This window comes from Oncorhynchus gorbuscha, linkage group LG17 (genome assembly GCF_021184085.1).
Source record: "Oncorhynchus gorbuscha isolate QuinsamMale2020 ecotype Even-year linkage group LG17, OgorEven_v1.0, whole genome shotgun sequence".
In the NCBI taxonomy this organism is placed as follows: Eukaryota; Metazoa; Chordata; class Actinopteri; order Salmoniformes; family Salmonidae; genus Oncorhynchus; species Oncorhynchus gorbuscha.
The window spans coordinates 5,667,751-5,683,501 of NC_060189.1; the positions used below are offsets into that span (position 1 = coordinate 5,667,751).

Below are 15,751 nucleotides of genomic sequence, written 5' to 3' on the forward strand. Positions count from 1 at the left end.
ATTGTTTGAGTGGAATGTTCTGGAACCATTCCTCTAAAATTGACTGCATTGTTTGAGTGGAATGTTCTGGAACCATTCCTCTAAAATTGACTGCATTGTTTGAGTGGAATGTTCTGGAACCATTCCTCTAAAATTGACTGCATTGTTTGAGTGGAATGTTCTGGGACCATTCCTCTAAAATTGACTGGCTAGCCAGGTAACAAACATACAGTGTGTATAAAGTCTTCAAATTCATAATTGTACACAATATCTTATCGCACCACTGGCTGACCATGGTTGACCAACTCCCTTCACAAAATGTCTGACCTTTTTATATCGTCATAACGAGGTTCATGTCCATTTTAGTATTATAATTCCTAAGTCTATGACAACTCAAATGTTTATTAATAATTAAAAGAAGAAAAAAAATTGTGATTTTTTTTTATCAGCCTCATTGTGTGGTGTAGGTTATATCACACATTCCAGTGTTGGAACTTGCTTTGACATCTCGAACACATCTACACCTCCGACACCGCCAAAACATGAGCAATGAAAAGCTATGAGTTAGCACGGATTGAATCCCGGCCTAACTCTCTCATTACTACCCTTGTTGTCCACGGATTGAATCTCAGCCTAACTCTCTCATTACTATCCTTGTTGTCCACGGATTGAATCTCAGCCTAACTCTCTCATTACTATCCTTGTTGTCCACGGATTGAATTCCGGCCTAACTCTCTCATTACTATCCTTGTTGTCCACGGATTGAATCCCGGCCTAACTCTCTCATTACTATCCTTGTTGTCCACGGATTGAATCCCGGCCTAACTCTCTCATTACTATCCTTGTTGTCCACGGATTGAATCCCGGCCTAACTCTCTCATTACTATCCTTGTTGATCACAGAAGTCTCCAGCAGAACAGATCACCTTTGAGACTCTGAAGAATGCCATGGGTAAGATTGACGCATACTACATCTCTTATTGCTTTGGATTAAAGCATATTTTAATCTCTGTCTCTGTCTTTGAAAGCATATTGTCTTTCTAAACAAATTGTCTTTGAAAGCATATTGTCTTTCAAAACAAATTGTCTTTGAAAGCATATTGTCTTTCAAAACAAATTGTCTTTCAAAACAAATTGTCTTTCAAAACAAACTGTCTTTCAAAGCATATTGTCTTTCAAAACAAATTGTCTTTCAAAACAAATTGTCTTTCAAAACAAATTGTCTTTTTTTTACGTATTGTCTTTCAAAACAAATTGTCTTTGAAAGCATATTGTCTTTCAAAACAAATTGTCTTTGAAAGCATATTGTCTTTCAAAACAAATTGTCTTTCAAAACAAACTGTCTTTCAAAGCATATTGTCTTTCAAAACAAATTGTCTTTGAAAGCATATTGTCTTTCAAAACAAATTGTCTTTGAAAGTATATTGTCTTTCAAAACAAATTGTCTTTCAAAGCATATTGTCTTTCAAAACAAATTGTCTTTCAAAGCATATTGTCTTTCAAAACAAATTGTCTTTCAAAGCATATTGTCTTTCAAAACAATTAGTCTTTCAATGCATATTGTCTTTCAAAACAAATAGTCTTTCAATGCATATTGTGTTTCAAAACAAATTGTCTTTCAAAACAAATTGTCTTTCAAAGCATATTGTCTTTCAAAACATATTGTCTTTCAAAACAAATGGTCTTTCAAAACAAATTGTCTTTCAAAGCGAACTGTCTTTCAAAACTTATGATTGTTTTCTGATGTTTTGAAAGAGAATAACCCCCTGCTCTCTCTCTCTCTCTCTCTCTCTCTCTCTCTCTCTCTCTCTCTCTCTCTCTCTCTCTCTCTCTCTCTCTCTCTCTCTCTCTCTCACCCAGTGGATAGTGTGAATGGCGAAGAGCAGGAGAGGGAGAAGAGGAGACTGGTGGTAGAGAGGTTTCAGACTGCCCCCTTCGAGGAGATCGCCGCCCACTGTGGGGCCAAGGTGAGTCTTGACCCCTGACATTTAACCCCTTGACCTAGAATGAAATAGAATGGCTCCGTTTTCCGCTCCTGACCAATCTATTTTGTGTGTGTTATTTTTTTTAGATACTTTAAACTTTTTTCGTACATGTTTCCGCCATCATCCGTCTATTTACCACCACAAACCGACTGACACTAAGACTGTTTAAGGCCATAGGCAAAGAATGAAATGCTGATCCAGAGGCAGTGCTTCTAGTAGCTGGAGATTTTATTGCAGGAAAACTGAAGTCAATGCCACAGATGTCACACGTTTTGAGGAAGCGATTGCGATTGGCTGACCACAGGACTGTACAGCAGAGCTGTTTGCCCGGAGAATTTAATGTTATTGAGTAATTTCTCTACCATAAACTGAATCCAACGTATTTTTTTTAGTCCAACTGGCCTCACAACCACAGACCACGTGTAACCACGCCAACCCAGGACCTCTACATCCGTGTATGGCGTCGTGTGGGCGAGTGGTTTGCTGATGTCAACGTTGTGAATAGAGTTCCCCATGGTGGCGGTGGGGTTATGATATGAGCAGGCATAAGTTATGGTCAATGAACACATTTGCATTTTATTGATGGCAATTTGAATCAACAGAGAGACCGTGAAGAGATCCTGAGGACCTTTGTCGTATCATTCATCCACCACCATCACCTCATGTTTCAGCATGATAATGGTCTGTCCCATGTCGCAAGGATCTGTACACAATTCTTGGAAGCTGAAAATGTCCCTGTTCTTCCATGGCCTGCATACTCACTAGACATGTCACACATTGAGCATGTTTGGGATGCTCTGGATCGATGTGTACGACAGCATGTTCCAGTTCCCGCCCAATATCCAGCAACTTCGCACAGCCCTTGAAGAGAAGTGGGACAACATTCAACAACCTAATCAACTCTATGTGAAGGAGATGTCGTGCTGCATGAGGCAAATGGTGGTCACACCAGATACTGACTGGTGTTCTGATCGACGGGCGCTACCTCAGTGACCAACCGATACATATCTGTATTCCCAGTCATGTTTACATCCATAGATCAGGACCTAATGAATGTATTCCCAGTCATGTTTACATCCATAGATCAGGACCTAATGAATGTATTCCCAGTCATGTTTACATCCATAGATCAGGACCTAATGGATCTATTTCAATGGACTGATTTCCTTTCTATAAACTGTAACTCAGTAACATCTTAGACATTTTTCCATTTTGCGTTTAGTTTTGTTCAGTAACTCTCTCTTATACAGGCTTGATGTACACTCACTGGACTCTACGCACGCACGCACGCACGCACGCACGCACGCACGCACGCACGCACGCACGCACGCACACACACACACACACACACACACACACACACACACACACACACACACACACACAGTCTTCACATACCCTGTTTATCTATCAAAGTCCCTTTACCCCCGACCTGCATGTACATATTACCTCAATTACCTCGCCTAACCTGTACCCCTACCTACATGGTCATATCGCCTCGGCTAACCTGTACCCCTACCTACATGTACATATTACCATAACTGACCTGTACCCCTACCTACATGTACATATTACCATAACTGACCTGTACCCCTACCTACATGTACATATTACCATAACTGACCTGTACCCCTACCTACATGTACATATTACCATAACTAACCTGTACCCCTACCTACATGTACATATTACCATAACTGACCTGTACCCCTACCTACATGTACATATTACCATAACTGACCTGTACCCCTACCTACATGGTCATATCGCCTCGGCTAACCTGTACCCCTACCTACATGTACATATTACCATAACTGACCTGTACCCCTACCTACATGTACATATTACCATAACTGACCTGTACCCCTACCTACATGTACATATTACCATAACTGACCTGTACCCCTACCTACATGTACATATTACCATAACTGACCTGTACCCCTACCTACATGTACATATTACCATAACTGACCTGTACCCCTACCTACATGTACATATTACCATAACTGACCTGTACCCCTACCTACATGGTCATATCGCCTCGGCTAACCTGTACCCCTACCTACATGTACATATTACCATAACTGACCTGTACCCCTACCTACATGTACATATTACCATAACTGACCTGTACCCCTACCTACATGTACATATTACCATAACTGACCTGTACCCCTACCTACATGTACATATTACCATAACTGACCTGTACCCCTACCTACATGTACATATTACCATAACTGACCTGTACCACTGCACATTGTCTCGGTACCGGTACCACTCGTATGTAGCCTCGTTATTCTTATTTTATGGTGTTACATTTCTCCTTGAGGTAGTTTTCTTACTTTTTGGAAACTTATTGTGGTACGTGCTTCACGGTTAGATCTACACCTGTTGTATTTGTTTGACCTCTAACCTCTAATTCATATCTCTATCTGAACGTTGAAAGTACCCCCATGAACCAAATATTAACTGTGTTTGTGTGTGTGTGTGTGTATTCCAGTCCTCCCTGCTACAGAGTAAGCTGGACCAGATCTTTGAGCTGACAATCAGGCCGCCTCCCAGTCCCTCTGGCTCCGCCTCCCAAGGCCAGACCCCGACCCGCTCTGTTCCTGTTTACGAGATGAAGTTCCCTGACCTCTGTGTTTACTAGACACACACACACACACACACACACACACACACACACACACACACACACACACACACACACACACACACACACACACACACACACACACACACACACACACACACACACACACACACACACGCCGGTCTGTGTCCTGGTCTGTTCCCCACTGTTGTCTCTCTCTAGTGGGGACAATCTACAGATTCCCTGTTGTCTCTCTCTAGTGGGGACAATCTACAGATTCCCTGTTGTCTCTCTCTAGTGGGGACAATCTACATAATCCCTGTTGTCTCTCTCTAGTGGGGACAATCTACATAATCCCTGTTGTCTCTCTCTAGTGGGGACAATCTACAGATTCCCTGTTGTCTCTCTCTAGTGGGGACAATCTACAGATTCCCTGTTGTCTCTCTCTAGTGGGGACAATCTACATAATCCCTGTTGTCTCTCTCTAGTGGGGACAATCTACATAATCCCTGTTGTCTCTCTCTAGTGGGGACAATCTACAGATTCCCTGTTGTCTCTCTCTAGTGGGGACAATCTACAGATTCCCTGTTGTCTCTCTCTAGTGGGGACAATCTACATAATCCCTGTTGTCTCTCTCTAGTGGGGACAATCTACAGATTCCCTGTTGTCTCTCTCTAGTGGGGACAATCTACATAATCCCTGTTGTCTCTCTCTAGTGGGGACAATCTACAGGTTCCCTGTTGTCTCTCTCTAGTGGGGACAATCTACAGATTCCCTGTTGTCTCTCTCTAGTGGGGACAATCTACAGATTCCCTGTTGTCTCTCTCTAGTGGGGACAATCTACAGATTCCCTGTTGTCTCTCTCTAGTGGGGCCAATCTACATAATCCCTGTTGTCTCTCTCTAGTGGGGACAATCTACAGATTCCCTGTTGTCTCTCTCTAGTGGGGACAATCTACAGATTCCCTGTTGTCTCTCTCTAGTGGGGACAATCTACAGAATCCCTGTTGTCTCTCTCTAGTGGGGACAATCTACAGATTCCCTGTTGTCTCTCTCTAGTGGGGACAATCTACAGATTCCCTGTTGTCTCTCTCTAGTGGGGACAATCTATAGATTCCCTTTTGTCTCTCTCTAGTGGGGACAATCTACAGATTCCCTGTTGTCTCTCTCTAGTGGGGACAATCTACAGGATCCCTGTTGTCTCTCTCTAGTGGGGACAATCTGTAGAATCCCTGTTGTCTCTCTCTAGTGGGGACAATATTTAGAATCCCTGTTGTCTCTCTCTAGTGGGGACAATCTACAGAATCCCTGTTGTCTCTCTCTAGTGGGGACAATCTGTAGAATCCCTGTTGTCTCTCTCTAGTGGGGACAATCTATAGAATTCCTGTTGTCTCTTTCTAGTGGGGACAATCTGTAGAATCCCTGTTGTCTCTCTCTAGTGGGGACAATATGTAGAATCCCTGTTGTCTCTCTCTCTAGTGGGGACAATCTGTAAAATCCCTGTTGTCTCTCTCTCTAGTGGGGACAATCTGTAAAATCCCTGTTGTCTCTCTCTATTGGGGACAATATGTAGAATCCCTGTTGTCTCTCTCTAGTGGGGACAATCTGTAGAATCCCTGTTGTCTCTCTCTAGTGGGGACAATCCACAGAATCCCTGTTGTCTCTCTCTAGTGGGGACAATATGCAGGATCCCTGTTGTCTCTCTCTAGTGGGGACAATATGCAGGATCCCTGTTGTTTCTCTCTAGTGTGGACAATCTACAGAATCCCTGTTGTCTCTCTCTAGTGGGGACAATCTGTAGAATCCATGTTGTCTCTCTCTACTGGGGACAATCTACAGAATCCCTGCTGTCTCTCTCTAGTGGGGACAATCTACAGAATCCCTGTTGTCTCTCTCTATTGGGGACAATCTGTAAAATCCCTGTTGTCTCTCTCTAGTGGGGACAATATGTAGAATCCCTGTTGTCTCTCTCTAGTGGGGACAATATGTAGAATCCCTGTTGTCTCTCTCTAGTGGGGACAATCTGTAGAATCCCTGTTGTCTCTCTCTAGTGGGGACAATCTGTAGAATCCCTGTTGTCTCTCTCTAGTGGGGACAATCTGTAGAATTCCTGTTGTCTCTCTCTCGTGGGGACAATTTGTAGAATTCCTGTTGTCTCTTTCTAGTGGGGACAATCTACAGAATCACTTCTGTCTCTCTCTAGTGGGGACAATCTGTAGAATCCCTGTTGTCTCTCTCTAGTGGGGACAATCTGTAGAATCCCTGTTGTCTCTCTCTAGTGGGGACAATCTACAGATTCCCTGTTGTCTCTCTCTAGTGGGGACAATCTGTAGAATCCCTGTTGTCTCTCTCTAGTGGTGACAATCTGTAGAATCCCTGTTCTCTCTCTCTAGTGGTGACAATCTGTAGAATCCCTGTTGTCTCTCTCTAGTGGGGACAATCTGTAGAATCCCTGTTGTCTCTCTCTAGTGGTGACAATCTGTAGAATCCCTGTTGTCTCTCTCTAGTGGGGACAATCTGTAGAATCCCTGTTGTCTCTCTCTCTAGTGGGGACAATCTGTAGAATCCCTGTTGTCTCTCTCTAGTGGGGACAATCTGTAGAATCCCTGTTGTCTCTCTCTAGTGGTGACAATCTGTAGAATCCCTGTTGTCTCTCTCTAGTGGGGACAATCTGTAGAATCCATGTTGTCTCTCTCTAGTGGGGACAATCTGTAGAATCCCTGTTGTCTCTCTCTAGTGGTGAGAATCTGTAGAATCCCTGTTGTCTCTCTCTAGTGGGGACAATCTGTAGAATCCCTGTTGTCTCTCTCTAGTGGGGACAATCTGTAGAATCCCTGTTGTCTCTCTAGAATCCCCTCCATTGAAATACCAATGGAACACCCCAACCATCATTGCATGTAATCAATGTTGTTGTGTGTTTGTATACGGCAATAACTCTCTATAGTTCAGCAATAATGTGACATCACAAGAGAAAGTCTGTGTGTGCGTACGTTGTACATTCACGTGTGTTACTACTGAATGTCAGTGACTAAAGTGAATGTTATTGAGTGTTTGACACTGTGATGTGCATCCCATGTACTGAGCAGTGGACCACAAAAGCAGGACCATACCGTCAGCAAAGATAACTTTAAGTTACTAAGATTATAGTATGTTGTTTTAATTGATACAATTTCACTTTTTAAATCAGTCTTCAGTATGAACCACAGAAAGTTAGCAGGCTGATTCTTTGATTCTGTTTTGTGACATCATACCCCCCTGAACTAACCCATTGTGTACTAATATCAATCAAACAACAGTGTCCGTATCTAATCTACTCTATGATATTATATTATATTATATTCTGCTCTGGTGTACTCTACTCTTCTCTATTCTATTCTACACTACTTTGAACTCCTCTACTCTACTATATTCTACTCTACTCTATTCTGTTCTACTCTACTATATTCTACTCTATTCTGCTCTACTCTACTATATTCTACTCTATTCTGCTCTACTCTACTATATTCTACTCTATTCTGCTCTACTCTACTCTACTATATTCTATTCTATTATGCTCTACTCTACTCTACTATAGTCTACTCTTCTCTATTCTGCTCTACTCTACTATATTCTACTCTATTCTGCTCTACTCTACTATATTCTACTCTACTCTATTCTGTTCTACTCTACTCTATTCTACTCTATTCTATGCTACTCTACTCTATTCTACTGTACTCTATTCTACTCTGTTATATTCCACTCTACTATATTCTACTCTAATCAATTATATTTTACTCTATTCTACTCTACTCCATTCTACTCTATTATAATATATTATACTCTTCTCTACTCTATTATATTCCTTTCTACTCTACTATATTCTACTCTATTATATTCTACTCTATTCCAATCTTCTCTACTCTACTCTACTATTTTATATTCTACTCTACTCTACTTTATTCTACTCTATTTTTCTCTTTTCTACTCTACTATATTCTATTCTACTCTATTATATTCTACTCTACTCGCTTCTACTCTATTATACTTTATTCTACTCATTCTACGCTACTCTATTATATTCTACTCTACTCTGCTATATTCTACTCGAATCTTTTAAACTATATTCTACTCTATTCTACGCTATTCTACTCTATTTCACTCTACTCTATTCTACATTTCTCTATTCTACTGTACTCTACTCTACTCTAATTTATTATACTCTATTCTATTACATTCAACTCTATTATATTATATTCTACTATATTCTACTCTTTTCTACTCTACTATATTATATTCTACTCTACTCTATTTTATTCTACTCTACTCTATTCTACTCTTTTCTACTCTACTATATTCTATTCTACTCTACTCTACACTACTTTATTCTACTCTTCTATTATATTATAGTCTATTCTATTATATTCTACTCTATTATGCTACTCTATTCTACTCTACTATTTTATATTCTACATCATTCTACAATATTCTACTCTTTTCTACTCTACTATATTCTACTCTACTATATTCTATTCTACTCCACTCTACTATTTTATATTCTACTCTATTCTACTCTTTTCTACTCTACTATATTCTACTCTACTCACTGTGCCAGTGTAATCTCTGTTTCCAGTAATATTCTGAATGTCAATATTTAATCAAACTCTGAAAACAGAATCCTGTCAAACAAGACATGCAGAGTGATGCTGTGGCGTCTTGTTTGAGATCTGATACTGGATGCTCTGATGTTTTGTTCTCAGTGTGTGTGTGTGTGTGTGTGTGAGTGTGTGTGTGTGTGTGTGTGTGTAAGGCAAAGTGTCTCTTTCAGTTCATCTGTTATACTGAAACCAATCTAGTCACAATATTCATGACAAATCATAGCAAAATCATTGATTTGTTCTAGTTGATGAATATTGGTGATGTGTGATTCAATGCTTTTGTTCCTTGGTATTATCATGATCATGCATTGAAACCTATTCTGTTATTGGAGCTCTGTGTATGTCCCTACCAGTCCAATGTCGGCATTGCTTTGTACACCTGTCTGTTAAAGTATGGTGTGTGTGTGTTGTCTTACTCTTCCCTGACTCTGTGATGTTATGTCTAATTGTTTCTCTCTGTCACAGCTGTACATAGAATAATGAATATACAATTAAAATATGGAATTTTAACAGATGTGTGTGTTTGTGCTGCGTTTACATGGTGAGATGCAGGGCATTGTGTCAGTAAATGAAAACTGCTAGACTTTTTTTGTTGCTTGAAATAAAATAAAGTATCGTTGAATCAGGGGTTGGAACCAGTTCAGGGAACAGAACTGAAAAATAACAGCATTTTTGGAGGAATGGAAACAGAACCATTTTTGGAGGAATGGAAACAGAACCATTTTTGGAGGAATGGAAACAGAACCATTTTTGGAGGAATAGAAACAGAACCATTTTTGGAGGAATGGAAACAGAACCATTTTTGTCAAATCTTTTTTGTTGCCATTTAGTAGACTCTCCTATCCAGAGCAATTAGGGTTAAATGCCTTGCTCAAGAGCACATCGACTGATGTTTTTTTACGTAGTCGGCTCTGGGATTCGAACCAGCGACGTTCCGGTTACAATGCTCCCTTCATGTTTTGTTCCAAAAATATTCCTAATGTTTAGTATATAATATGTTTTAATGCTAGTAATAGCTTAAACACATTCCAGTTCACGTCATGTCATGATGTTCAGCACCAAGCCCCCTTCATCTATCTCTCTCTCTCTCTCTCTCTCTCTCTCTCTCTCTCTCTCTCTCTCTTATTCTGACCAATCGAACGAGTTCCTTAGCAAGCTTCTCGATCCGTGCTAATGGGCAGAGTAAATTTATGAGCTATATTGTAAAACCGTTTCGATTTCATGTGTAAAAAAAAAAAATAATGTACGAAAAGGAACTACATGAATCGTTACTTGTTTTGGGTCTGAACCGGTTCAGAATGTTCTTTTCTTGTCGGAACACTGGATTGGAACCAGTTTAGAACTTTCTCTTCTTGTCGGAACACTGGATTGGAACCAGTTCAGAACTTTCCTTTCTTGTCGGAACACTGGATTGGAACCAGTTCAGAACTTTCCTTTCTTGTCGGAACACTGGATTGGAACCAGTTCAGAACTTTCCTTTCTTGTCGGAACACTGGATTGGAACCAGTTTAGAACTTTCTCTTCTTGTCGGAACACTGGATTGGAACCAGTTCAGAACTTTCCTTTCTTGTCGGAACACTGGATTGGAACCAGTTCAGAACTTTCTCTTCTTGTCAGAACACTGGATTGGAACCAGTTCAGAACTTTCTCTTCTTGTCGGAACACTGGATTGGAACCAGTTCAGAACTTTCCTTTCTTGTCGGAACACTGGATTGGAACCAGTTCAGAACTTTCCTTTCTTGTCGGAACACTGGATTGGAACAAAAATAATAGAGGTTCTGTTCGTAACGGAACGATTGGAAAATTATTTCAGTTCCATCCCCTGGTTGGAATGTTTAATTTATCATGTACAAAAATATTACATTCCAATAAATAATGTAATCACTCAGTGACAACTGCATGGTTCTGTACAGAGTTAGGATTTATTGGAGACAAAACTACAGTAGCTACATTAGCTAACATCATCGCGACGTCAGAGGACAGTGCTTTTAGCCAATCACAAAACAGGTCTGTCTCCTAATGGCAAATCAAATGAGAGCTTACTGGCTCTAAGTCCTACAGTGACATTCTCTTCCTCCCTCAACCCTGGAAATGGTATTTCCTCTCCCACAATGCCCTCTTTTCTTCCCCTTCCTCCCTCCCCCACTGCTCTCTCTTCTGCTGTCCGTCTTTGATAATGACGTTTTTGAACAGCGTGAGCAATGGTTTCTGACTGCCTTCGTCCCAGCTCTTCATGAACCCTCCATAGCGCTTACTGGCGGGCGGTCCACTCCAGCGGAAGTGGTTCATCTTGTCTTTCTTCACCTGAAGACTAAACACCCCCTCCGTGCCCTCTGCCTCGCCCCCCTCTGCAGTCCCAGCCTCCAGGGAGGGGTACACAGCGTCGTCGGTGCCCAGCTCTCGTCTCATCTCGCTGGGAAAGGCCTCGGAGGACTCCTCCTCCACACCGTTGGTGTAGACCTTCACCGGCCGACGCTTACGGCCCACAGGCTTTCCCCAGCGGAAGTGTTCCATGGAGTAGGAACGCTTGGCCTGGGGGGACACACTGTTCTGCTCCTCCGTGGGGTACAGGGGGGAGGATGGGGAGAGGAGGGACAGAGGTAAGTAGAGGGGAGGAGAGTCAGAATTGGAGGGGGACGGGGGTTGGAGATGCACCTTGATGGGGAAAATGGGAGATTTGGTGGTGACGTCAGAACGACAGAGCTGGATACACTCCTGAGAGAGAGGAGCAGGGAGGAGAGAGGAGCGGAGAGGAGAGAGAGAGAGAGGAGCGGAGAGGAGAGAGAGAGGAGCAGAGAGGAGGGAGAAGAGAGAGAGAGGAGGGAGGAGAGAGAGAGAGAGGAGGGAGGAGAGAGAGAGGAGGGAGGAGCGAGAGGAGGGAGAAGAGAGAGAGGAGGGAGAAAGAGAGGAGGGAGAAAGAGAGGAGGGAGAAAGAGAGGAGGGAGAAAGAGAGGAGGGAGAAGAGAGAGAGAGAGAGGTAGAGGGGAGAGAGAGGAGCGGGGAGGAGAGAGGAGCGGAGAGGAGAGAGAGAGAGAGGAGCGGAGAGGAGAGAGAGAGAGAGAGAGGAGGGAGAAGAGAGGAGAGAGAGAGGAGGGAGAAGAGAGGAGAGAGAGAGGAGGGAGAAGAGAGAGAGAGGAGGGAGAAGAGAGAGAGAGGAGGGAGGAGAGAGAGAGGAGGGAGAAGAGAGAGAGGAGGGAGGAGAGAGAGAGGAGGGAGAAGAAAGAGAGGAGGGAGAAAGAGGAGGGAGAAGAGAGAGAGAGAGGTAGAGGGGAGAGAGAGGAGGGAGAAGTGGGAGAGGAGCGGAGAGGAGAGAGAGGAGGGAGAGGAGTGGGGAGAGAGAGGAGGGAGAGAAGAGAGGAGAGAGAGAGGAGGGAGAGAAGAGAGGAGAGAGAGAGGTTAGGTGTGTAGCAGTAGAATAACACTCAGTCGTAACCGCTCTCTTACATACTTGAACTTACAACATTTGGAAAACATTCTGCTCTTTCTTTGCCATGTTTCTAGCTCACCAGGATGCTGTTCTCAGAGCTGAGGTCATGACAGCGAGGGTTCTCCCAGCACTGACCTTTCACCCCTCTGACCACGCCCACAACGGCCACAGCCAATAGCCACGCAGGAAACAGCATCTTCACCTTGCACACACACAGAACACAGTTGTACACACACTCACGGCATGATGCGGCTAAACTCCACTCTCAGAAAAAATAAAGAGTGCTATGTGGCATCATTTGTCCCTGTAGGAGAACCCCCTGAAAACGGGTCAAAATAGAACCATTTCCAGGTCAGATGGACCCATGGAACACACCTGGGTTGAAAAGAAGCTGGGTTCCAAATAGAACCTGTAAAAGGATGCTATTTTGGAACCAGAAACAGTTCTTTCTGATCTTAAATGTTTATAATCGGGAGAAAATCATTCTCAGAGGGTTCCCCTACAGGGACACATGGAGGAACATACAGTCCACAGCACCCTGTAAGTGCGCAGCATAGGTGGAGATTACTGCTGTAATCGACTTCTGAACGTCGTCATTAATTGAAGGATTGCAGATGAGGGTGACAAAAAAAAATGTGGCATTTCTCTCACGACTCAATGACACTTTATATTTTCCCTAGAAAGCTCATGACTCAGGTGTTACTGACGGACGGACTGATTGACAGACGGACTGATTGACAGACGGACTGATTGACAGACTGACTGATTGACAGACTGACTGATTGACAGACTGACTGATTGACAGACTGACTGATTGACAAACGGACTGATTGACAAACGGACTGATTGACAGAGGGACTGTCTGATTGACAGAGGGACTGATTGATTGACAGAGGGACTGATTGATTGACAGAGGGACTGATTGATTGACAGAGGGACTGATTGACACCACTTTTCTCACTTTTTTTATGCGAACAAGTAAAGAATATTAAACATTTGCCTCAATTATAACACCCCATTGCAGCAGAGGACTAGATGTGATTTAGTGGAATGAGAATTTAGTAAAATGATCATGTTAATTAATGGCAATCATTTTAAAGAACTATATAATTATATAATTTTAATTTAATTAATTTAATCATTACAACATAAATAATTTCTAGATTATCGGAAATATAAACTTTAGAATTCAGTATTCTGTTTATAATAATTCTCAAATTTAAATCATATTAATCTGATGTCACCAACCTGTCGCCAAAGCTTCTCTCTCTCTCGTCTCGCTCTTCTCTCCGTCTTCTCGCTCTTCTCTCCGTCTTCTCGCTCTTCTCTCCGTCTTCTCGCTCTTCTCTCCGTCTTCTCGCTCTTCTCTCCGTCTTCTCGCTCTTCTCTCCGTCTTCTCGCTCTTCTCTCCGTCTTCTCGCTCTTCTCTCCGTCTTCTCGCTCTTCTCTCCGTCTTCTCGCTCTTCTCTCCGTCTTCTCGCTCTTCTCTCCGTCTTCTCGCTCTTCTCTCCGTCTTCTCGCTCTTCTCTCAGTCTTCTCGCTCTTCTCTCTGTCTTCTTTCCTCCAACCAGTCTATTACTTTTCTCTCCCGAGGATTTGACTTCTTAAGTGTTGTCCGTCTGTGTGTCCGAGAGTGTGTGTGTGTGTGTGTGTGTCCGAGAGTGTGTGTGTGTGTGTGTCTCTGTCTCTGGCCCTCTCTCTTTTATACCTGAACCTGAGTAACGGTGGCTCTCAAGGCCACCCAGAGCCCCGGCCACCCAGAGCCCCGGCCACCCAGAGCCCCGGGTTGCCCCCCCCACCACAAGAAAAGAAAGCCACACACACACCGGAAGGATTAAGTGTGTACATCTGATGAGCGTCCAACGCATAAACAACATGACAAACGTCCTGTTAGGGACTTGAACGTCAACGGAGGGAACAGGTGGATTATCGAGGGTCTGCCGTCAGAAGAGGAAGCCTGTCGTCTGTATGCTGAAGGTGTGGAGTCAACAGAGGGAACAGGTTATCGAGGGTCTGCCGTCAGAAGAGGAAGCCTGTCGTCTGTATGCTGAAGGTGTGGAGTCAACAGAGGGAACAGGTTATCGAGGGTCTGCCGTCAGAAGAGGAAGCCTGTCGTCTGTATGCTGAAGGTGTGGAGTCAACAGAGGGAACAGGTTATCGAGGGTCTGCCGTCAGAAGAGGAAGCCTGTCGTCTGTATGCTGAAGGTGTGGAGTCAACAGAGGGAACAGGTTATCGAGGGTCTGCCGTCAGAAGAGGAAGCCTGTCGTCTGTATGCTGAAGGTGTGGAGTCAACAGAGGGAACAGGTTATCGAGGGTCTGCCGTCAGAAGAGGAAGCCTGTCGTCTGTATGCTGAAGGTGTGGAGTCAACAGAGGGAACAGGTTATCGAGGGTCTGCCGTCAGAAGAGGAAGCCTGTCGTCTGTATGCTGAAGGTGTGGAGTTACTCTGATCTGTGTGGTCCAGGGATCTGATTGACATCTGGCTGCTGGCTGGCTCTTTTGTCTACTGGATTTAACACCTGTCTGGATTAACACCTTTTAAGAGGCTGTCAACTCTGGGTCCGTCAGGAGGAAGATATGAAGAAGATGCTAGAAGGAAGAGTAGATACTACTATTGTGATTTGTTCAAATAACCAGTGACGAAAAAACGCAAACACCGGGTTCTATTTCTGGTTGTTAGCTAGCGGGAGGGGGCCCTTAGTATGAAGACAGATCATTGGTGGCATTTATGTTGACAGAGTCTGTCCACCAGAGATTAAAGGCTGAGTGACAGACAGGATGGAGTGACTGGAGGTTGGAGGGAGGAGAGAATAGGAGGGTGGCAAGAGGGCGATGACCTCTGTTGACCTCTTATCAGGGCTCCAGCCATCCAACGGGGAGCTGCTCTGTGTCAATGGCCTTTCACATTCAATTGAATTAAATTCACACACACAAACCCGTGCATTCACGCACACACAAAGACATACACAGGGGTCATTCAATGGGAAACTGCTAAGTGAAGTCTCAGTGTCTAGAAATGGACAAGAGAATGTCCATTAGATCTGACCTTGGCTTGTTGTGTACGAGCCTGTGGATTGACACACACACACACACACAGGGGGCGCAAAGAGCTTTAATGGTTTGTGGAGT

General features: G+C 43.3%; 2 protein-coding genes across 6 annotated transcripts in view; one reads left to right on the forward strand and one right to left on the reverse strand.

Moving 5' to 3' along the window:
* The window catches only part of efr3ba (EFR3 homolog Ba (S. cerevisiae)), a 47,909-nt gene extending 43,183 nt beyond the window's left edge, over positions 1–4,726 (forward strand). For all 5 annotated transcript variants that reach the window (XM_046307716.1, XM_046307720.1, XM_046307721.1 and 2 more), the window contains exons 20-22: positions 882–930; positions 1,839–1,945; positions 4,470–4,726. In XM_046307716.1, the coding sequence (XP_046163672.1) occupies positions 882–930; positions 1,839–1,945; positions 4,470–4,619 (306 nt within the window). In that variant the 3' untranslated portion in view covers positions 4,620–4,726. The remainder of the gene's footprint in view (positions 1–881; positions 931–1,838; positions 1,946–4,469) is intronic.
* Positions 4,727–11,098: 6,372 nt separating this feature from the next.
* Positions 11,099–13,884, reverse strand: LOC124001796 (pro-opiomelanocortin A). Its single transcript, XM_046308881.1, has 3 exons — positions 13,871–13,884; positions 12,702–12,824; positions 11,099–11,910 (listed from the first exon to the last, which is right to left on the reverse strand). Exons 2-3 carry the CDS (start codon positions 12,816–12,818, stop codon positions 11,275–11,277), a joined length of 753 nt encoding a protein of 250 aa, XP_046164837.1. The 5' UTR covers positions 12,819–12,824; positions 13,871–13,884; the 3' UTR covers positions 11,099–11,274.
* Positions 13,885–15,751: the final 1,867 nt, after the last annotated feature.